This window comes from Eumetopias jubatus, unplaced genomic scaffold (assembly GCF_037043125.1).
Source record: "Eumetopias jubatus isolate StellerSeaLion01/CBP00866 unplaced genomic scaffold, mEumJub1_p1.0 scaffold_6, whole genome shotgun sequence".
NCBI lineage: Eukaryota > Metazoa > Chordata > Mammalia > Carnivora > Otariidae > Eumetopias > Eumetopias jubatus.
This window is the reverse complement of record NW_028274812.1, coordinates 36,191,727-36,215,482: the sequence shown is the minus strand read 5'-3', so window position 1 is coordinate 36,215,482 and position 23,756 is coordinate 36,191,727. Positions and strand designations below refer to the sequence as shown.

Sequence of the window (23,756 nt, the reverse complement as noted above, 5' to 3'; positions counted from 1 at the left end):
ATCTGATTGCTCAGTGAATTGTTTATATTCTTGTATCACATTATACTCTTTATAGTGATTATTGGATGCACTAATAATTTCCAAATGTTGCCTTATTCTAGGCTTTTAAGTTAAAATTTCTTTATAGTTCATCCATTTGGTCTCACCTTTTTTTTATGAATATTCTGTGAATTATCTTTTTTCCCCATTTATTCAGCTTCATTTCAACTTAAAAGAAACTCTCCTGTGAATTTCATTTTCTTTAGATAGTTCTTCCCTGGTTCTACTGTTGTTTATATTTATGAATAGAGAAAGTGCCTTTTGGGTTGCTCTCTAACATTTGTAGCAGAAAAAAAAAATCATCATGACCTTCACTGAGAAATCAAGAGTCATTTAAAATGAATACACTTTTGTTTAATATGGGTTTATTTGTAATACATTTCCTTTTCTATTTTTATTTAATTTATAAAAGCTATGGGAAGTGACCAGCCATTTTCTTATACTGGATGATACATGTCAACATGTGTTCTCCATTGATTTTTGTGATGGTTATTTTTATATATCAACTTGACTGGGCTACAGTACCCAGTTACTTAATCAAACACAATTCTAGGTGTTTCTGCTAAGGTATTTTGCAGATGTGGTTAACATCTAAATCAGTTGACTCTGGGTAAAGGATGTTATCCTCTATAATATAGGTGAGCCTCATCTAATCATTTGATGGCTTTAAAAGCAAAAGCTGGAGTTTCCCAGAGAAGAAAAAAATGCTGCCTCAAACTACAGCATCAACTTCTGCCTGAGTTTACAGCCTGCCAATCTGTCCTATGGATGTTGAACTTATTAGCCCCCATAATTACATGAGGCAAGTCCTTAAAATTAATTAATTAACTAATTAATATGTAATTTTGTTTATATTACAATATAATTACATATAGCGTTATAAATCTCTCTATTTCTCTGGAGAACGCTGACTGGTAAAATATTTACAGTTGGTAGTGTAAGAATAAATAAATAAATATATAAACTGTATCTTATACTTCTTGCTGTTTGATATTTCTATTAGCAGTAAGATTACTTGCCTAAAGGAAGAAAATGAAATGGAAGTGGCCTAAAGTGTTCATTGGTTCTAAATATCATGTTAAGTCACAATATTTTCATAGGCACATTAGGAAAAGCAGCACTAAGAAAAATTGAACTTGTAATACAAATATAAGTGATATCAACTCTGGTGCCCTGAAGTGAATATTCATTCTCCTTAGCTATTAAATTCATAAATATATTATCATAATAAATCAAATCTGGATATGGTGAGTGAGAAAACTTTGTTACCTAAACAGGAACTTTGTACTATGCAGTATATATACACAGAAACAAATATCTTAGTTGCTTCATTCATTAATTCATGTTTATTTGATTTATTCAATATTGAACACGTTATCTCATGCATTGAGAAGATAAAAATAAAAACATAAGAAACTGACTCTGATATATTTATAAATTACTGAAGATTATGTTTCATTAAAAATAGTTTATAAATTATGCTTATCTTTTAGCAATATTAACAACCACTTCTTTCAAGATTATACTAGGTCCAGGGAAAGCTCTGGGCTAGGACTAGTTTAAGTAAGTAGTGAGGTTTATAGGTGAAGTATGTGGCTTTCCAACCTTTCTTTCCTCTCAAATTTCCCATGAGGGCAAAAAGAAGAAAGAAAAAGAAAAAAAAAGAGTAAGATTCAGTGAAACTAAAAGACATCTGCAATCCTTACACGGAATGTAGGTAGAGCTCAGGATGGAAGAATGGTCAAAAATTTGGCAGAATGGAAAAAGGAAAGCCTATGTGCCTAAGAAGCCATAGCACAATGAAAAGTCAGCCTTTTTTTGCCCCTTGAGATCTCAAAAAGGCTCATAAATTGGAGGCATGAGGCCCCTCTGACCTGCGGATGAGAATCTAGGAGCCTAAGGAGGTTATCTGAATGTTTGAAGAGTGCTTAACCCTAGGTCTCCAACTCTATTCTGGGGAAGATAAGCGGTCACCCCTACTACCTCTCTCTTTGCAGGAAGCAGTAGATACGGAGCTGCAGAATCTGGAAACTAAGCATAGGTGAGTGGGGGAGAAACAGGGGACTGAAAGCAAAGGATTAAGTCTAAACCTGTGGGGGAAGGTGAAACCCTTAGCAACTTCCCCACTCAGCTACAGCAGTTTCAGAAGCTCCACAACGCATCAGATTCTTCTCTGGTGAAACTGAACAAGTCCTAGAGGAAAGGCTCACAGAGCCTGAATTTAGGGAGTGCTCTGATGACAAAGCTGGCAAAATGAAACCTAAAATTCAAAAACAAAGAGCTTGTATGTAAATAGTGCCTCACTTGTAAATTAAAAAAAAAAAAGTGTCTCACATATAAATATGAACAAATGGCAAATAATCACCAGGCATTTGAGGAAAACAGTTAATGAGAGCGACAGAACAAAACTTTTTTTTTTTTTTTTTTTGAGGGAGAGGGAGAGAGAGAATCTTAGGCGAGCTCTGCCGAGCATGGACCCTGACTCAGGGCTCTAACGACCCTGAGATCATGAACTGAGCTGAAATCAAGATTCGGACAGTTAACCCATCGAGCCACCCAGCGCCCCAAAACTTTTTTTAAAAATGCCCAAAAGAGGCAGTTAAATGCAAGGAACACAGAAAACTTTAAGAAATTGTAAAATATTCTCAGAGAGATAAGATATTGCATTCTTAAAACAAGAACACTAATATTTAAAAAATGATGTAAGAAATAACTCTTGGAAATTAAAAATATGATAGCTGAAATTAAAAATTCATTAAAACAGTTGGAAATGTAGTTAAGGAATTTTCCCTGAAGGTAAACCAAAGACAAGAAAGATGTAAAATAAGGAAAAAAATAGTCCTAGATCAGTATGGGAGCTTCAACAAAAGATTAGAAATTACAGAAAGAGAAAAGAGAAAAATATATAGTTGAAATTATCAAAGAAATTATCTCAGAAATCAAATATCTGAGTTTCCAGACTAAAAATTGCTATCACAGTGAAAGAACAGGACCACCCAGATGGTTTTAAATGGAAGTCCCAGGACAACACTAGTATGGATTAAATGTTTTCATCCCCCAGTGTTCACATGTTGAAGCCCTACTCCCCAGAGTGAGGTATTAAGAGGTGGGACCTTTTGGAGATGATTAGAATTTGATGAGGCCACCAGGGTGGAGCCTTCATGAAGGCGATTACTGTTCTTCTAAACCTGTATAAAGTCAATGCCTTGAAAAATAGCACTATCTTTATATTATTTGGAAATTTAAATGCAAATACAAGAAAGCAGGGACAAAATATTTAAAGCAGTTACCTTGAAGTAGCAGAATGTGGGGAGAAGTTGGGAATTGTCAAGGGCATAAGGTGTGCTGATCATTTTGTAATAAATCCTTTTACCACTATTTGACTTTTTTGACTTTGATAAATATTGAGATTATTTTTTAAAATAAAATGAAAGAATGGAGAAAGGGGAACCCTCTTACACTGTTGGTGGGAACGCAAGTTGGTACAGCCACTTTGGAAAATGGTGTGGCGGTTCCTCAAAAAAATTAAAAACAGAGCTACCCTATGACCCAGCAATTGCACTACTGGGTATTTACCCCAAAGATACAGATGTAGTGAAAAGAAGGCCCATATGCGCCCTAATGTTCATAGCAGCAATGTCCACAATAGCCAAACTGTGGAAAGAGCCAAGATGCCCTTTAATTGACGAATGGATAAAGATGTGGTCCATATATACAATGCAATATTACTCAGCCATCAGAAAGGATGAATACCCAACTTTTGCATCAACATGGATGGGACTGGAGGAGATTATGCTAAGTGAAATAAGTGAAGCAGAGAAAGTCAATTATCATATGGTTTCACTTATTTGTGGAACATAAGGAACAGCATGAAGGACATCAGGAGAAGGAAGGGAAAAAAGAAGGGGGGGGAATCGGAGGGGGAGACGAACCATGAGAGACTATGGACTCTGAAAAACAAACTGAGGGATTTAGAGGGGAGGGGGGTGGGGAATGGGTTAGCCCGGTGATGGGTATTAAGGAGGGAACGTACTGCCTGGAGCACTGGGTGTTATAGGCAAACAATGAGTCATGGAACACTACATCAAAAACTAATGATGTAATGTATGGTGACTAACAGAACATAATTAAAAAAAAACGAAGAAGTCTCAGAATACTAAAAGATCAATGTTTGGGGGGATTTCTATTGACTTATCACCTATTATTCAATATTCAGATACTGCTTTTCTGATACCACCTTTCTGCTCATGTGATTTCAACCCTTAGCTCATAAATGAGTTGATATGTCATGTATCTAAGCAAAAACTGTACCCTTCAATTTTGGAAGGCATTGAGGTTTTTACCTAAAATGAAATGCAGCTTTTCAACTCTTGAAATTTTCATTAGGGGAGAAGTAATTATCAATCTGTACATCAAAACAAAACACAATTAAAAAGTTTTAACGAGCAAGATTTCTGACTTTTAGTAGCAACTTTAAATAGCGGACTGAATTTTTCATTTGTAAATATTATGTATTCCATTTGTCACACAACATGAATTTTATCTTCCAATGAAAGGCACAAACCGATCTTACTATGACTTATATGAGACTAGTAGTTAAAGGTCTTGGGTGGTTATTTATATCTATTTTCTAAAGAGAGAATGTTTTACAAATCATGAAATGTATAGTGAGAGTCAGAGGGGCTTCAGGCCTGTAATGGGGATCATGACCAAGAGTTTCCAGGAACTGATATTTCATTTAAACATGTCCTGCTACTTCTTTGTGTTGCCTAAATGTTCACAACAATAACATATTAAAAACCTAACACCAGGAGTAGAATATGTTGTATTCCTTCTTTTCCCTATTTATTATGTTCTCTTTTCAGCAAATCACTATTTCAGAACTTCCTATAGTTCTCAATCTTTTTCATCTTGCTTTTACCCCTAAGGTTTCTCTAAAATTTTCTAACCCTGCCTCAGACCTATTCTTTTTCTTGTCACTTAAGAAAGGGAGGACTTGAGACAAGAGGGTTTTCAACTATGCCTGAACTCAAGGCCTTCGGAAAGTAACTTAGCAAGCAATATGCCGTTGACTTCAAGGCAAGTTTGAATCTTCAATATAAGAAAGAATAATGTAAAACAAGACCACATTTGATTTTATAAAATAGCCTACATGTTATATTTAGAAGAAAAATGCCTACAACAATAATTTTTAAAATTGGACTTTCTGTGTTGGACACCTGTCCTCTATTTCCGGGGAATATTCTGCAGTCAGTACACATGCAAAAGAGTGCCATACAGCAGCTGTCCTGAAATTGCTATAGAAAAAGAACTGATGTTTAAAATAATCCCTAAGAAATTAAAGATCCAAAATAACTTAAATCAAAATTCAATTTTAATACCATTAAAGAATGGGAATTAGACTAAAATATTTTGGAAAAGACTTTATTTCAACCAAAAACTTTCTTGGGACCTTGGTTAGCATGAAACCATATATAAGTCCATCTAAACAATTGTGTTAATATGTCCTGTTCAGCTATCAATGTTTATATTTAGTAAACTGCATCATCATCCAACCAGTAGATCAAGCCAGAAGCCTGGGAATCAGGTTGACTTCTTTCCTCCTTCCATTAGACCTCCAAATCTTGCTGATTGTACTTCTTAAATACCCATTAGGAGCAAGTGTCCTGTTGATACCACTATTGTACTAACCCCCCAATATCCTGCCATACACCCAATGGTCTCCTTATATTCCTCTGACCCTGTTCCTTCCTCTGAAACCCTTTATTAATTTGCCCTTCGGACAAATGTTAACACCTTAACATGTATTTCAAGACTCTCCATGACTGATTCCACTACCCCACTGCATGTTTTAATATTTGTCTCAACCTGTCCTCCTTTTTATCACACCAGCTACACTGAGCTCCAATATCTTGCTTATCTGCCTTCCTGAAAACTGCTATCACTTCCTCCAATGTTGTCCCCTCTTTCTTTGCCTGATTATCTCCTACTCACCCTTCAGGTCTTAGTTTAAATGCCATTTCCTCGGAGAAGGCTTTGTTGATCCCTAATCTAAATTCATTAAATGCAGTAACCACCTTGTTTGCGTGCTTAGGTTCTGGTTTGGCCTACATTTGCAGCTTTGTGATAGGAGATGCCAGTGGTTTTAAAAAATAAACAAATTTGAAAATGAGAAAATGCTATATCCATTATTTATGAAAAGTGAGGAGAACTCAATTATCACTTTCAATTACACATTTTGGGATAGTTAACAAAGCACTAATGTGAGGTCTAAAATTTGCTGCGATTTCCATTTTTTGTCATATTAAAAAATGATCATGCTGTGGCCTCAATTTTTTGCAATATTAAAATATAATCGCTACTTGAGTGGAATTTATATCTTACTTGTACCTTTAATTCAGATGAATTAATTAATTTCTGGTTAAATTACTTACTTATGTAACAAAATTTAACATGTAGTTCTAAAACCTACCCAAAGGTTCACATCAGTTTTTTTCATATTTATATAAGTGACCGACAACCAACAATATTTGTAAGAGCAGAGATAAAGAGAATTTGATGTATCCCAGGGATAGCCTTTGACCAAACATTTTTACATACTGCCTTTTCCTCAAGTATATTATGTATAGTACCTTAATACAATCTTATTTCATTCTCAAAACAACTCTGAGAGGTAGGTAAAAGAGGTATCATCATTCCTTTTGCAAAGACGCAGTTTAAATGGCTCAACCAAAGTCCCCACCTATTAAGTTACTGACTCAGGGTTAGAATCCAGGACTTTTGACTGCATACAGAACTCTTTGTTCCATGGTTGTCCACTTATGTGCCATAATCTTGAAAATTCAAAGTATTAATTCCTCTAGGGTAACAAAGCTCTCTCTAGCAATTTCTATTTTATTTTTAAGATTTTATTTATTTATTTGACAGAGAGAGTGAGAGAGCACAAGCAGGGGGAACAGTAGGGGGAGAGGGAGAAGCAGGCTCCCCGCCAAGCAGGGCACCTGATGCAGGGCTCGATCCCAGGACCCTGGGATCATGACCTGAGCCGAAAGCAGACGTTTAACCATCTGAGCCACCCAGGCGCCCCTAGCTATTTCCATTTTTAAATGCAAATAATTCTATAAAGATCACATATTAAAACACACTTATGTGTGAATTAATTTGTCACATCATTTTCCCTAAGTCAGAGGGACTCCCAGCTAATAAGATTTATGTCCAGTGATGGGTAGCTGGAAAAAAGGAAAAAAAAAAAAAAAGGCTATCAAAAAAAATAGCAGTAAGGGATATATTAAGGAAACTTTGTATCTTTATCACTTTGTTGACTACCTTCATACAAGAAAGCCTCTTTCTAACTAAATATGCTCAATCTTTAAAAGCAGTTCTTTTCTGATCATGTTTAACTGGCAGTGATAGAAATATATCAGTAGTTTAACCTGTCTGCACCTGCCAATTCCCGCAATTTACATTTGGATAGCACCACACAACTTACAGTATGTATTTATATACATTATTCCATTTGATCCTTGCACCAAATACATGGTTTACTTATTTATAGATGAGAATCTAACTCTTAGTGGGTTTAAAGGACAAGTCAGGGACAGGGTCGCATTCTTCAAACTCTAAAGCCTTCCTCCTTCCCAAACCCCACAATGCTCACCCTCAAGAGCATCATTCCCAGTGGATACTTACATTTCATCACACCTTGAATTTCATAAACAGGCTTGAGAATCAGAGCACCATAAAAGCCTTTAGGGAATGGATTTGTTAAGTCCCACTTATTTGAAAAACCGGTAAGCTTCACAGTTCGTGTTCTGTTCTTCGGGATTTTCCATTCAACAATCTCCTTTAGGGTATAAATATGTTCATCTTCACACTCATAGAATTCTCCTTCTTGTGACAAAGGCAAAGTAAACGAGTGATTCTGATGATTCCTTACCACTCCACAGTTCACCATTATTTCTCCACTGATCTCTTCAACTGAGTTGAGCATGATTTGCTCACCCTGTTTTACAGTGAGATTCTCCAGTTTTAGATCCTTCTGATGATAGAAGCAAGGATGCCCTAGTCTACTTGATCCAATATGAATGGTCCTTGTTATTTCTTCCATAGTGAGGTATGGAGTTTTATCGGCCACAATCTTAAAAAGACCTAAGAACAGAAGGATTATATAAATTAAAGAGAATTCTTACAATGAAAGTTCTCTTAAGAAAATCACAGTGAGAGAGTTATAAAACAAGTACAATGTAGCTTTTAAAAAGTAATGCATTTGATTTAATCCTGAATTCTTCTAGGTCAAATTGTAATGTATAATTTGTAGATTACTGGATCATCGGATCCAGGCAACACCAATGGAAACAAGCAGAAAATACCTGGAAATAGAAAAGCCCTGTTCTTGGAAGTGGGAAATATGAATGAGATACTGACTGGCTGTACCCCAACTACCTGTGTAATCTTGAGCAAGGCATTTACTCTCTCAAAATCACATTTTTCTATTTTTAATTTTTAAATTGAGAGGATTGGATTAGATCGGTATTTCCATAACTATATTTTCTGGATGTACCAAAATTAAAGGTAGTTCTTTTCCGACCATGTTTAACTGGCAGTGATAGAAATAAATTAGTAGTTTAACCTGTCTGCACCTGCCAATTCCCGCAATTTACATTTGGATCGCACCACACAACTTACAGTATGTATTTATATACATTATTCCATTTGATCCTTGCACCAAATACATGGTTTACTTATTTATAGATGAGAATCTAACTTTAAAAGTAGTTCTTTTCTATCTTTTCTATTAAATTAAAAGATATTCCAGAAGAAAACTGTTTCATGGTCAAATTAACAATTACAAAGTTACATACCTGGAAGGAGACAGTGGTGATGGTTATACAACATTGTGAATGTACTTAATGACACTGAATTGTACATTTTTGAATGTAAATCTTACTTTATGTGCATTTTACCACAGTAAGAAATACCTACATATTTCCAATTAAATGCTTCTCAGAAACTTTAGATGCATTGCAATGCACAAGAAGAGAATATAACATGCAGAATTTTGAAATTTTGATTATAAACTCTTGGGGAAACATCTATTAATAAATTGCAATATACCATGCAATGATATATTGGTGTTCCATGTAATTCTCCTTGGAAAATGCCAGGTTAGGTAGTTGTTCTAGATTGAATACTCTTGGTGATACATCATTCTTCTCATTGCTTCTCTAAGTTTGCCATAGTTTCACTATTGGAAATTTTTTCCTCTAATACTATTAGGATAATCACTAATACAATGAATTTTTGCTGTTTAAGATATAGCTTTTTAGGCATGCATGTTCAATTCTCCTCTTTAAATTACTTTTATTTTATTGGCACATCTGCTTTGTAGCATTTTCAGAAATGAATTTATTGAAGAGGTTTTAACAAATTCCAGAGAAAATAAGAACAAAGAAAAAATTAGGTAATTGCTTTCTTAACACAAAAGTAAATGAATGATAAATTATATACTATCATGAACTAAGTAGATTATCTTGCTAGATACTCATCAGACAATGAGAAAGTCTTACTAGAATTCAATATAACTTGAAAAATCATTTATTAGTTTAATCAACAAATATATTCCAATTAAATTCATCTATATATCAAATCATTATTAACCAGATTATAATGTCTCATGTCTATTCTGGGTTACTACACAAAGATTTATGATCAGTTATTTTTGTAGCTGATCTTTGCTCAAACAAAAAAAAAAAGAATTTGAGCTATTTTTAGACATAAACATCCTGAAAAAGTGTGTGTGATGCAATCCTGGCAAAAAGTAAGGTAGCATGTGCAATCTGGCTTGAAAAGTTTCAGAAACTGACTAGTGTTCACTCACTGTATGGTGTGTTTGAAGACAGTAAGGCAAAGAAACATTTACTTTAAAAGAACTTATTTTATTAGATCTTGTTTCAGGGAAAATCCAGTAAAAGAATATTCTTGAACTCTGCACAGTACATGAATTTGTGCATGTGTGTGCGTGCGCATGTATGTGTACACATATGTTTAATCTCATTTGTCTGTATGTGAAGATTTGTTTTTAAGAGTCCACAATCATTATCAGGGTTTAGAAAATTCAGCAATTTTTGTGAAATATTAAAAAAATATCTACCTAGGATCTCATAAATAGTAGAGACACATAGTTTTATTTCTATTCTAGATATATTGATGACATAAGTCATGGAAGAATTAATTCAGCATCTTCTTTCTTGGGGAATTGGGTTCACCTGAGGCAATAACAGACCTAAAATGTTATGAGGTAGAAAGAGCCTGAAACCCTAAGGGCCACCATTATTTCAAGTTAATCACATATTTCAGAGCTGTCTTGTCGAATATCTCTATTGCAAGAAAAATCTATCTATGAATCTGTGTGTTTTCCTTTAGAAGATGATTAAGTACACAGTTTAGCATACTGAGTGGTAGACACAGGAAATTATCTTTGATTAAGTTATTTCTTCATCTACTATTGTAGCCAATCCAGAGTCCCTCCTTGTAAACAGCCAAGTGATATTATACAAACTAGGGTTAGTTTATATATATGATGTCATACTGAAAGTTCAATTTCACAATAAAGCACCATAAGCCTGATCAGCTTTAAATTTCATCAATTTTCCTCCATCTTTTCACAAAGGGCACAATAGTTTTATACTGGAGAAAATATAATTTGATATTCTTCCAAAAAAAAAACAAACCTACATTTCAGGACCTGAGTGATCATAAGGGTGATTATAAAATAAGGCAATATGTAACCTTCCTAAAGTAAGCTAAGAAGCAGAAAGAAAATATATTTCAATTTCCAAATTTTATTGTCACCTATTAAAATGGATATTATTACTTTTAAATTAGGAGAAATTATTCATAAAGAGCATGCACTTGAGAAATAAAAATTATAAGGAAATGCAATTATTGATCTATTGAAAATTAACTGATGAGTGAATTCAGTCTTTAAGATCTTGTCTCTGAATCTTAAGTTTTTGGATAGCTTATAATTTTAACCAATTGTTAATGATCTGTAATTATTAGTAGTAGTAACAACTGAAATTTGTTTGGAAATTTACAAGTTTGAAAGATTTTTTTCACGCATCATTTATCCTGACAATCTTTTAAGGACAATAAAACAAATGTTATTACTGAAGGACATAAAAATGGTCATGATTTTCATTGTCATCGCTCTAGAATCTCAAATCAGACCTTTGACATCCCTCCTGCCACCATACGAGGCTGCCTCCCCATCCTGCATATAACTTACAAGGACATTGCTCAGGAAAGCATGTTTATTCTAGTTCACAAAATATATATATGGGTCTCATTAGCCAGTTCTCCCTTTGTATGAATCAGCCTTTCTAGACCTCCAGTGTAAGAAGAACAAGAGTAGGTTCCTGGTTCATTGTGCATAAATTATGCTCATCAGATTTTTTTCTAGTTTTTTTATCCCATCAATTCCCACCCAAATAGGGAGTAATTTTAAAAATTAAAATTTCCAACCGTATATCACAATATTCTTTTTAAGTTACCTTTATTTTTTTTTTTTATTTTTCTTTAAGTAGGCTCCATGCTCAATGGGGGGCTTGAACTCATGACCCAGAGATCAAGAGTTGCATGCTCCACCAACTGAGCCAGCCAGGCACCCTCACAATATTCTTTACTATATATAACATAAGATCATCATGAGGATTTCACAATCTTTTTCATAGGCTAAACTCTAGCTTGCTTTCCCAGTTCCAACCAAATATATTCCCTTCATCTCTGAGATAAGGAATCTTAGAACTTTGCCTACTAATTCTCTGAAAGTAATGGCCCAATACAGTATAAATAATCAGATAGTCTATTCTCTAAAAGCTTGGATGTATCCTAGTTGCTAAATGCCACATCCCCAATTCCAAATCCTATGGTTCCCTCTTCCCTGGGATATCTAACAGATTAAAAATTAACTTTCAGTAACAGTCATAATTTTTTTTTCCCATTCACTCAAAAACTGTTTTGTTAAAGTTAAGCTGGATGATCTGTTGAGAGGTAAGTGGTAAGTGTCAAGCAGGAAATATGTACACATTTTCTACAGTGGACGGTAGGATAAAAGCCACAGGCACTACTCCTGACTGAAATTTCACCACACAGAGCATAACAGCTGAGCTACGATGGGGCGGGGGGGGGGGGGGGGGGCAATCAGCCACCATCTAAGAATGCCAAGAGCAAAACAGTAGCACCAGATTGTTGTTGTAGGCAATAATATAGCTGTATTATATACAAAGTTATATACATCGACTCACTGGAATCTTTGGGTTCCAACTAATCAGACATTTAAGAGGCAAAAAGGGAACACACAGAACAGTGGTGGTTATATGTGCTTTACTGGAAGGATAAAGAGTAATATATATTGCTACATGTGAGAAAGTCCTCAAAAGACCTCAAAAGACTGCATACAGGCACATAAATTCTATTATTCACATTTTACACATATATCATCAAAATGATCACAGTACTGTATTTGAGGGGAAACAAAGGTAACCAAAGAGGTGAAAGACCTATACCCTGAAAAGTGTGAAACACTGATGAAAGAAATTCAAGATGATGCATAGAAATGGAAAGACATTCCATGCTCATGGGTTGGAAGAACAAATATTGTTAAAATGTTTATACTACCCAAAGCAATCTACACATTTAATGCAATCCCTATCAAAATACCAACAGCATTTTTCACAGAACTGGAACAAACATTGCTAAAATTTGTATGGAACACCAAAAGACCTTGAAATAGCCAAAGCAATCTTGAAAAAGAAAAACAAAACTGGAGGTATTACAATTTGACACTTCAAGTTATATTACAAAGCAGTAATAATTAAAACAATATGGTACTGGCATAAAAACAGACACATAGATCAATGGAACACAATAGAAAACCCAGAAATAAACCCACAGTTATATGGTCAATGAATCTTCAACAAAAGAGGAATGAATATACAATGGGAAAAAGACAGTCTCTGCAACAAATAGTGTTGGGAAAACTGGACAGCAACATGCAGAAGAATTAAACAGACCACTTTCTTTTACCCTACACACACACACACACAAAAACTCAAAATGGATTAAACACTTAAAAGTGAGACTTAACACCATAAAAGCCCTTGACAAGTGCACAGATGGAAAGTCTCTGACATCGGCTGCACCAATGTTTTTCTAGCTATGTCTCCTGAGGCAAGGGAAAAAAAAAGCAAAAATAAACTATTGGGACTACATCAAAGTAAAAAGTTTCTGCACAGCAGAGGAAATAATCAACATAACTAAAAGGCAAACTACTGAATGGCAGAAAATATTTGCAAATGACATATCTGATAAAGCGTTAGTATCTAAAATATATATATAAAAAACTTACACAACTCAACACCCAAAAAACAAATAATCCAATTAAAAATGGGCAGAAGACAAGAACAGACACTTCTCCAAAGAAGACAGACAGATGGTCAAAACACACATAAAAATATGCTCAACATCACTCATCATCAGAGAAATGCAAACAAAACTACAATGAGCTATCACACCTCTCAGAATGGTTAAAATTAAAAACACAAGAAACAAAAGTGTTGGGAGGATGTGGAGAAAGAGGAACTTTCATTGTTGGTGGGAATGCAAACTGGTGCATCCACTGTGGAAGACAATATGGAGGTTCCTCAAAAAGTTAAAAATGGAACTACCTCATGATCCAGGAAATGCACTACTGGGTAATTACCTCAAAAATATAAAAATACTCATTCAAAGGGATACATGAATCCCTATAAAGCAGCATTATTTATAACAGCCAAATTACGGAAGCAGCCCAAGTGTCCACTGACAGATGAATAGATTAAGAAGGTGTGGTATATGTATATTGGAATATTATTCAGCCATAAAAAAGAGTGAATCTTGCCATTTGCAACAACAAGATAGAGCTAGAGAGTACAGTGCTAAGCAAAATAAGGCAGAGAAAGACAAATACCATATGATTTTACTCATATGTGGAATTTAAGAACAGAACAAATGAGCAAAGAAAAAAGAGAGAGAGAGAGAAAGAAAGAAATCATGAAACAGACTTAACTATGGAGAACAAACTCATGGTTACGAGAGAGGAGTTGGTGGGGGGATGGAGGAAACAGGTGATGGGGATTGAATAGTACACTTATCATGATGAAAAAATAAAATAATGTAAAAACAAACAAAAATAGGATTATTAAAATATACAGCTTAGAATGTGCTGGAAATGTACATGTATGATATTTAATTTTCATAATTGTAGTATGAGGTAGCTACAAATAAAACACAAACATTTCTCAGATGAAAGAACATGAAAGTTTGAAGAGATGCCATAAATCCTCTATTACCCCATAGCTCACAAGATACATAGTAGGTTTTTGTGTCTCTAAAGTTCAAGGGCTTAATCACAGAGTTACACATTTCACTCTTCCATTATTATTGTAAATCATAAACTGTTTGTCCAGCCTTTCATTAGCTAATGAAGAAGTTCCCCTCTTTTTGGGTGCAGAAAGTCCTAGAACTTTTTAAATCAAGCAACATAAGAAAGTGAACTTCACTGATATTTAAGATGTTGATTGGCACTAGTCTCATCTGTCCATGTGTCAGACGGCCAGGTGCCTGTAGATTAGGTGAGGCCTCTGAGGGAGACTTGGGGATTACACAAAGTGAAGGGGTTGACAGTGCTGCCCACACAGGCTCATGTACTCCCAGTGTGCTGCAGGTCACCTGGCCATATACAAGTGGGTTTTAAGCATACATTATTATAGTTTTTAAAGAAAGTAATTCTCACAAAACGGATAAATGCCTTTAAACACATCCTTCAAAGAAACCACGTATTGAAAATAAAACTAATATAAACATAGGTGAACAACAAAGAGATGAAAGAGTTGACATTTCTACTCCCACTCAAACTTTTCCCTAGCCATATTTTGAGGTAAAACAATGATACTCTAGTCTAATAACATATAAAAAGTGGTTGAAACTTCTTTATCATCTCAAAGTTACCAAAATGTGGATTCATTTCCATGATCATTACAAACAAATTTGCCTTGAAAGTGCAAGTAAAGATATGTCAAAGATGCACACAATTTTGAATAAATACATAGATATTTGAGATGCATATTCAAAAATTTCTAATTAACTGAGCTATGTGAAGAAGAAGATTTGGAGATGAAACAGACCACTACGAATTTTGATTATGTGTCTTGTCTCTCTGCCAATGATGCAAAGTGCATCTCACTTATTTTAGTGGGTGTGTGCTTCTCCTTTAAAAATTTTAACTGCACTCTGTTCTGCAGTCAAATTCCTAAACATCCTCATTATTTTACACTTGTCTAAAAAGATTTTCCATTTCACATGCCTCCTGTGGCTCTTCTATCATTTTGTTATGTTTCCAAGACATTTTTTAGGTCAGCATATCCTACAAAAAGTACCTTTTTCAAGACTATCCCAAATCCAGTATTTCCATGAGCAATTCTAGCTCACGCATCTTTACCCAACTTCAGACTGATATGGGGTGCATGAAATACCTTACCAAAGCAAAAACTCAAAATTCTTGAGCAAAGTATTGAGATATATAATAATAATAACATCATCAACAAATGAGTGACTCCAAGAATCTTGATAGAAGAAGACAAAAGAGTCTTGATAGAACAGCAGAAACAAGAAATGTTAAAGAAAGTCAAGTTCATGATAAGAAAATTTTGCATAGCAATACTGAGTATTTGGGAGGGCAGGGGCCATATCAAAGATGGTGACCATGTTTGTTAAATGTTAGCTGAGATTGAGACTGTAGAATTCCTGTGTTTGAATGCCTTTACATTTACAATGGGATCAAAATTGTCTATAATAGCTATTAGCAGTTTTTAATAGTTCTTTCACCTGGAGACAAAAAGAATAAATCATAAAACCTTTCGATTCATCTTTTCCTTTTTGGTTCAAACTTTGCATTAAAAAACAAAAGAACAACAAAAAAGCAAACAAGCAAAAAACGTCTTTTCCCAGTAACATTTAAACTCCTTGAAAGGAGTAACTACATAATATTTAACACATTTGGGTTAACAAATAATTTACATTAATAATGTTAGGTCTTGAAATCAAATGACGTAACTTGACACCTATGTCTAAAGCTCTGTTATAATCTAAGGTTATGAACAAATGTGTCATACATACTTGTTCATGCTAAAGCTTTTTCTCTCCCAAGCAGTGAGGATAAGTAACAGACTAGGGGGAGGAGAGAGAATGTGAGAACTCATAAACCTGGGCAAGAGCACAGCTCCCTGGACTGTGCAGAACACTGCCCCTCGTATTCTAGGAAGACACACAGAGGCACTGGGATGGGAAAGAACCCCAGAGACCTCAGCCACTCCAAAATCTCTCACTAGGCTTTTTTTAGGAGGTTCTTCAAAAATACTACACATTTATGATTTCTGGCCTTGGGTAACTTTAGGCAATAGAATTTGCAGGGCAAGCAATACACAACTATCCCAATAGTAAAATGGAGTGGTTTTAAAAATGTTAATTATTCATTTCAACAGCCTGGGTTTACTTCTGACTCAGTCCTTTCATCACTGTGTAAACTCAAGAACTTATACCCTCCAGGGCCACAATTAATTTCCTTTTCTGCATAATGGAGAAAATTATATCATCTACCTCATAAAGTCATTGTGATGATTAAATGAGTTGATACGTGTAACATGTTTAGACAATACTGACAATACTTCACACATACACATAGCAAGCACGAAAAAGCAAAATAATAACAGTTATTCTTTCTCCTTATTTTCTTTTTTTCTGGAATCCTAAACCTTTGTAGGATGGTTATAAGGTCAGAGAGATTAGTATTTACAGGGTCAAAGAGGACAAAGTAAATATTCTAATCTGGATCAAATCAGATGAGACAATCTACAATTTAGCATCTGACACAGACTGAGCAAAAAATCCTAGCAACAATCATTTCTACAGATTTTGCCAGAGTGTTAGAATATGGAAAGGAGCCTTAGGTGATCTCTTAAGGTGGACTGTCTTTGCTCTGAAGAGTTTGTCTGACCCCATGCTTTGACAAGTTGCTCAGAATTTAACCACCATAATTTTATGCCCACAATGAGCAGATTATAGGGAGATGTACGCACATTTTAAATGCAAATATTGTGCTGCTTGTAGTTATTCACAAGGTATACATTATACAGTTGCTGAAGTTCCCTTGAACAAAAGAAACAGCAAAATGCCAAGGCATTTTTGAAAATGTGTTTTATTCATGGCCCTGAAAGGTAGTCGAAGCCAACTGACTGAGGAGTATACCCTCCCTGTATTTTAATGATCTTAATTTTGCTAATGGAATGTTAGTGGAAGGAGTTGGGGAGCCATGTGGCACTGATTGCATTTTTCAGTATCGCTGCTGCCTGCAAATTAAATGTACCTAAGTAGCCACCTGTTTATGCTTACGATTATGTAAAGCCCCATATGTTTCCCTCTCCTCACATGGGAGGTAAATATTGAAAAAATTATTCTGGTGTGAAGGGTGACAACAGCAGCAATCCTTCTATAACTGTCAACATATGCTGTGGTATTTCCTTTAATGTTGTGCTTTGTCTGACATATTTGCTGATTTTTACCATGCAGTGTTCAAAAATATCTGTTACTCATGGTTATACGAAACAATTAAAAATCAGTTTACATTAAATTCAAATTAGGAAGAGATATAATTTCCTGATATAACCATAAGTTTTAAATGGATTTCAGAGCTTATGATTTAAATAGATTTTGATTTGCATGATAAAGAAAACGGAACTTTGTTTTTTCTAAATTCGTCAGCATATAAAAAGGAACGTTTCCTTCCTAGGCACATCCTTTTGCTTCCATATTACTAGGCAACAAAAAGGCAACCTGAATGACGTGAATTTGAAAACTGGCAATGGGTTCTTCAGATGGTTAGCCCACCTCTACGCCCACTGGATTTGCTCTGGAGAGCAGGTTGCTAAATCCCATACAGAAGATCTGACCTGGCACCTAGTCAGCAAGAGTTCCTAAGAAGTTCTGAGATGAGTTTCCTTAGAGTATTAGGAGATCTGGTGCAGGGAATGCCTGTGGAACAGCCCCAGGCTATTCAGAGATTGGCCCAGACGGTAGCTTGCTGGAAAGACCAGAGAGACTGGACCTGCTATTGTTGATCACTTTAGACAGTGAAGATAAACGAATTAAGAGTTTTATATGGTTTATATGCCATCCAGAGGAATTTAAATATCACTATCTAGCAGCCTAGACATGAAAGTCCCTAACTTCTCTGTCTTTTGCAAAGAGACACAGAATGTGAGAGAAAAAGATGAAAACTAACCACACCATCAAAAACTAAGAATAATAGACTAAATGCCCCCAAAAGCCAGAAAGGTTACTTTCATAATAAGGAAGATAGAGCTGAAATAAGAACCCCATACTGGGTCTCATGAAACAGAGGAGCCCCTCTAAATTTTTAAAAGATAACAAGAAGATTAACAATAAGAAGAATTAAAATCATAGAGTAGTTTCTATAGACCAATCTCTGTAGTACACACTTAATGATCACTTCATTTCATTTATTTATTTCTTGGAAGAATTTTATGACATAAAGAGCTTGATTATTTCCTAACTCTATAAATAAGGAAATTAATAAATTGATGCACTAAAACACATCAAGGAGATCATCCAGTCTTAAAATTTTGGTATTTTTTTTTCAATCTTGACATACATATTTATAGGCAGAGACACAAGTGTCTTAACAACATTGAAACTATATCATATACATTCATTTGGATTCCACTTGTTTCATTAAACACTGAACCACGATTAAACCTCATGTTTTAAAGTCTTTTTCATAAATATGATTTCCAATGGCTGTAATAATATGTCATAAAGAATGTGTCATACTTATCTTTTTCTGCACTATTGGGCATTTAAATTGATTCCATTATTTTGCTATTACAAATAATTCTAAGATGATTATTCCCTTAGAGTTTATTTTAATATGTGTAACCACTGAATAAAAGGCCCTTTTGCAAGCATACTACTAGATCCAGGAGACCAGGGATCGGGACATAAGTGTATCTCTGTCATCAATCACTATCTCTGTACATGCACAAAAGAGACATTTGCCAATTGAGTGGCAGATGGCTCTCAAAACAGAATATCACATTTATGTTCAGAAAGGTTATAACATTCTATACACCCTTCGGCTGGATTTGAGAGTCACCATTTGACAGTATCTTTCTCAATTTTATTTTCATAATTATAAAGCTTAGTTAACAAATACATGGAAAAGGTGTCATTATTGTTTTAATTTACACTGAATCCAAACTAATTTATATGTGGTCTGAGTTTCTTCTGTCCATTGTCCAATTAGTGTTTCCCAATTAGTGTTATACTAGACTGTTTAACTGATTTTTTTGTTTTACATTTTAGTGCTATCTAGTCTTTTGGAAATTGTGTCAGTTTGTTATTAACCTTTTTTTTTTTTTACTGTTCTTACTTTTCTGATATGCAAGAATTTGCATTTTATGTAATAAAATACATTGTTTCTTTATGGTTTTTCATTATATTTATAATCTGAAACTTGTTTCAAATAAAATAGTTTTACTTAAAATGTAACTTTTTCATCTACTTCAACTTTCCTTTGCTATGTGGTATTAAGATGATGATCCAATTTAATTTATTGTTTTCTAAATTGATAACCATACTACAATAATTTACTAAATAACTCTTTCCTTAACCTCAGATGTATAGTACCAACTTCATCAAATACAAAGTAATACTCTATATTAAGGTCTACCTCAGAGCTATAAACAAATGCTTAAGTTTAGTCGCTAGAGTCAAATTCAAATCATTGCTCTTGATGCTTCTATAACTAGTACCAATGCTATTAATTAATTCAACTTTTGATTTTCTATAAGTAATATTCAGTATAATCTACTCTAATTTCATAATAGGCTTTAATATTGGCAGGATAAATATCCCCTTATTATTTTGTTTTTTTAAAATATTTTCTTGGATATTTTCACGTGTTCATTCTCCCAAATGAACCTTAGAATCAGTTTCTTAAGAGCCAACATAATAATAATTATGATTATAATATGGGAATTATGTTTACCATTGTTAATCTCACAAATTAATTCATGTGCAATTTGTACACACACACACACACACACAAAATATTCAGTTTTCTGATTCAAGCACCTAAAATATCTTTTTATTTTTAATAAATAAGCTTTTACAATACTTTTAAGTAAATAAGTAAATCATAAGTTAAAGTTTTCTAATATTTCTTATACTAGGTTATAAAGATATTAAGCCTAGTTGTTCTATGCTTTTACCTTGCTATTTTAAATAGATTATTCTTACGAATTCTAAATGGTTATAATTGGAAAGTTTTGACTGCATTTATATATTCTTCTATATATAAATGTGTATTTGTTTATGTGCATATTTTGTACATATTTGTTTTCTATACATTTTTTATTCTGTCATCCTGCTAAATTCACTTGCACTGCTGACAGTGTGACCTTCTGCCACCTTGTGTCAGGCCCTGCATTTTCTAGGATTTTAAAGGTTTTTAAATTCGTGTTGCTAAAAACAAACAAACTGAGATAGGGATACTAAAACAATTATATACTTTAAACAGCTGAATTTTATGCTATATAAATTATAGCTCTATAAAGCTGTTAATTTTTTAAAAATCAGAAGGGGAAGGGATAAATAGTTAAGTAGCAGATTCAAAAAATCAGTCAGATTGGTCCTTTCATTAGGTCCTGAGGGAATGTAAATTGGCCGAGTATTTATGGAATGTGATTTGGCAATACACACCAAAACCTTTAAAAATGTTTTATTTCTGAAGTCATAACTTCATGTATATGAAATTATTGTAATAAGCAGAAGTGCAGACAAAACTTCAGTTAAAAGGCTACTCTTAATAGCATAAATTGCATATAAGTGAACATATTTGAGATGGATTTATTAATTATGATATATACATATGAAAAACTATTAGAATATAAAAATTATGTTCTAAAGAATATTTAATGACATGGGCAAGTCCTCTGAAACAGGCTTATTTCCCATTATATTAGAACATATGCATGTGTTCAATGTACTCAAAAACAAAGGAAGGAAATGTACCAAATATTAATGCTAGACAGCTCCGGTGATGAGATTATAGGGAGCTTTAATTCACTTCCCTGCATTTTCTTACATTCTACAAGATATATGTGGTATTTGTAAAATTGAAAAAAATCAATACATTTTATAACTTTAAAAAGTTGTGTTCCTTATGTCCATACAAAAAACTTGCACATGGATGTTTACAGCAGCTTTATTCAATTGCCAAAACTTAGAAGTAACCAAGATGTCCTGTAGTAGGTGAATGGATAAATAAACTATAGTATATCCAGATAATGCAATATTATTCAGCACTAAGAAGAAATGGGTATTAAGCCATGAAAAGACATGGGGAAACTTGAAGGCATAATACCAAATTTAAGAAGCCAATCTTTAAAAGGCTACATACTCCATGATTCCAACTGTATGACATTTTGGAAAAGGTAAAACTACGGAAACTAAAAAGATCAGTGGTTACCAGGGGTTGTCGAGGAGGAAGGATGAAAAGGAGAAGCACAGAGGGTTGCTAGGACAGTGAAAATACTTTGTGATACTTCTGTACTGATAGATATATGTCATTATACATTTGTTGTACACAGAATGTACAATATCAAGAGGGAACCATAATGTAAACCATGAACTTCGGGTGTTTCTGATGTATCAAGGTAGGCTTATCAATTGTAACAAGTGTGCTACTCTGGTATGGGGTGTTGATAGTGGTGTATGCTATGTAGACTTGGGGTCAGTGGGCATATGGAAATCTGTGTACCTTCTGTTCAGCTTTGCTGTGAACCCAAAGCTGTTCTTCAAAGTAAAGTCTATTTAAAAAAAGCTTTTGTTCCAATGGCAGAACCGCTAAACCATTAAGATGTAATTTTGTATAAATATAGTCGTGTGCTTTATCACTGTTAAGAGAGTCAAGGAACTGAAGACCTGGGTAGGCAATGTTTTAAGGACAACTGATTCCTCTCATGAGAGTCCCTCTGTGGTGACACCATTGAAAGAATACCATAAAGATCTTTAGAGGAATTATGCACATGCAAAAGGAGACAGGAAGAGCAAACTGTGATGAGACAGATTTTTAGAAGATGTACATAAAATAGCAATACTATGAAAACTTATAGAACAGTGCAAGTTGTAGAAAAGCCTATTTTAAAATAATCTTTCTGACAAAATTCTGGCCTGATGATAAAATGTACTAAGGTGAGTGAAAAGAACATTTTAACCTAGAACTGCGGTCTCTTTGTCTTCCAGATATTTTATTTATCCAAAGACCAAGGGCTTAGAGAAATAATTGATCACATGCTAGAGAATAGAAGAAAAATAGCCCCCCCAAGGAAATGAAAATTAATGTAAAAGTCTGAATTTCTTGTGTAGATAACTTCAAATTTTCTTGCACAGTATATGCAGAATACCCCTTTTTGTTTAGGAAAATATTTTGTATAAAAGACACAGCTCAATTTATTTTGCCTAAGTGAGCACAGTGGGAAGAGATGCCTTAAGAGAAGTTGACCCAGAAAATTTGGAAAAATACCCCATGATTCCCTGAATAGCAAATTATCCAAAAGGCAAAAAACCCTATTTAGGGCTTCTCTGAATCATATGTCATCATAACATCCAGATGGAAAAATAGGAGCAATACGTGCCCTATATCTTGTTTCTTTTGACAAAAGTCCTTCACACACAATAAAAGATAAAAAGGTTATTCAACTATAAAGCCATTAAATATATTTTAAATATTTTTTGCATAACACTTTTCCTGTCAGGTCCTTTAAGAAACTGATATTTTGGTCGAATAAAAAAATACCTATAATCATAAGATAGCTAAACATAAAATAGCTAAACATGAAAGATTTAATCATTTCAATGGTACATAAAACACAAAATGAATGACCACTGAATGTATTATACATTGTCTAACAATTAAGTATACAGTTTCTCAAATGAAACAATGGGAAAATTCATTTTGAAAAAGTGAATGTATTAAGTATTTTTCATAAGGCATGAAAGAACAGGTTTCATAAATTTTAGTCATTTAATCTTAATCAATTTCTTGAAGAAATAATTCTACTATTAATCCAATTTTTGCCACTGATTATTCCTAGTACTTTTCTTATTTTTCTCATTTATATTTCAAATGATTTTGAAAAGAATCTTACTGTTCAGAAGAGATAGAGATATTTTGGGAGCTAATTCTCCGTGGCATGTCTACATGCTTTGTGGCATGTCTACATGCTTCAGAAGCTAGAGGTTTTGTTTCCTGACCAGGATAAAGATAATAGAGAATATCTCTCTCCTGAGAGACATTCTAAGATAGCAAAGTCTTCTTCCTTCTCCCTAAAGAAGAGTTTCTTACATTCCAGGATAATAAAAACAATGTTTTCCTAAGGGGCAAAGACTGGCAGGTTTGCCAATAGCCCCTCACATGTTTGGGATTTCCTAAACTTAGTGTTTCTCTGCTGTGCATTTAGCACCCACAGGGTCCTACTCTAGCATCACCCCCATGAGACATGGGGTTCAAAGGACACTAAGACATGAAGATAATGCTGTCT

At 34.1% G+C, this 23,756-nt stretch overlaps 1 protein-coding gene across 3 annotated transcripts in view; it reads right to left on the bottom strand.

The window, feature by feature from the left end:
- The window catches only part of THEMIS (thymocyte selection associated), a 191,282-nt gene that overhangs the window by 93,878 nt on the left and 73,648 nt on the right, over window positions 1-23,756 (bottom strand). For all 3 annotated transcript variants that reach the window (XM_028117032.2, XM_028117033.2, XM_028117034.2), the window contains exon 3: window positions 7,729-8,187. In XM_028117032.2, coding sequence (XP_027972833.1) covers window positions 7,729-8,187 — 459 coding nt within the window. The remainder of the gene's footprint in view (window positions 1-7,728; window positions 8,188-23,756) is intronic.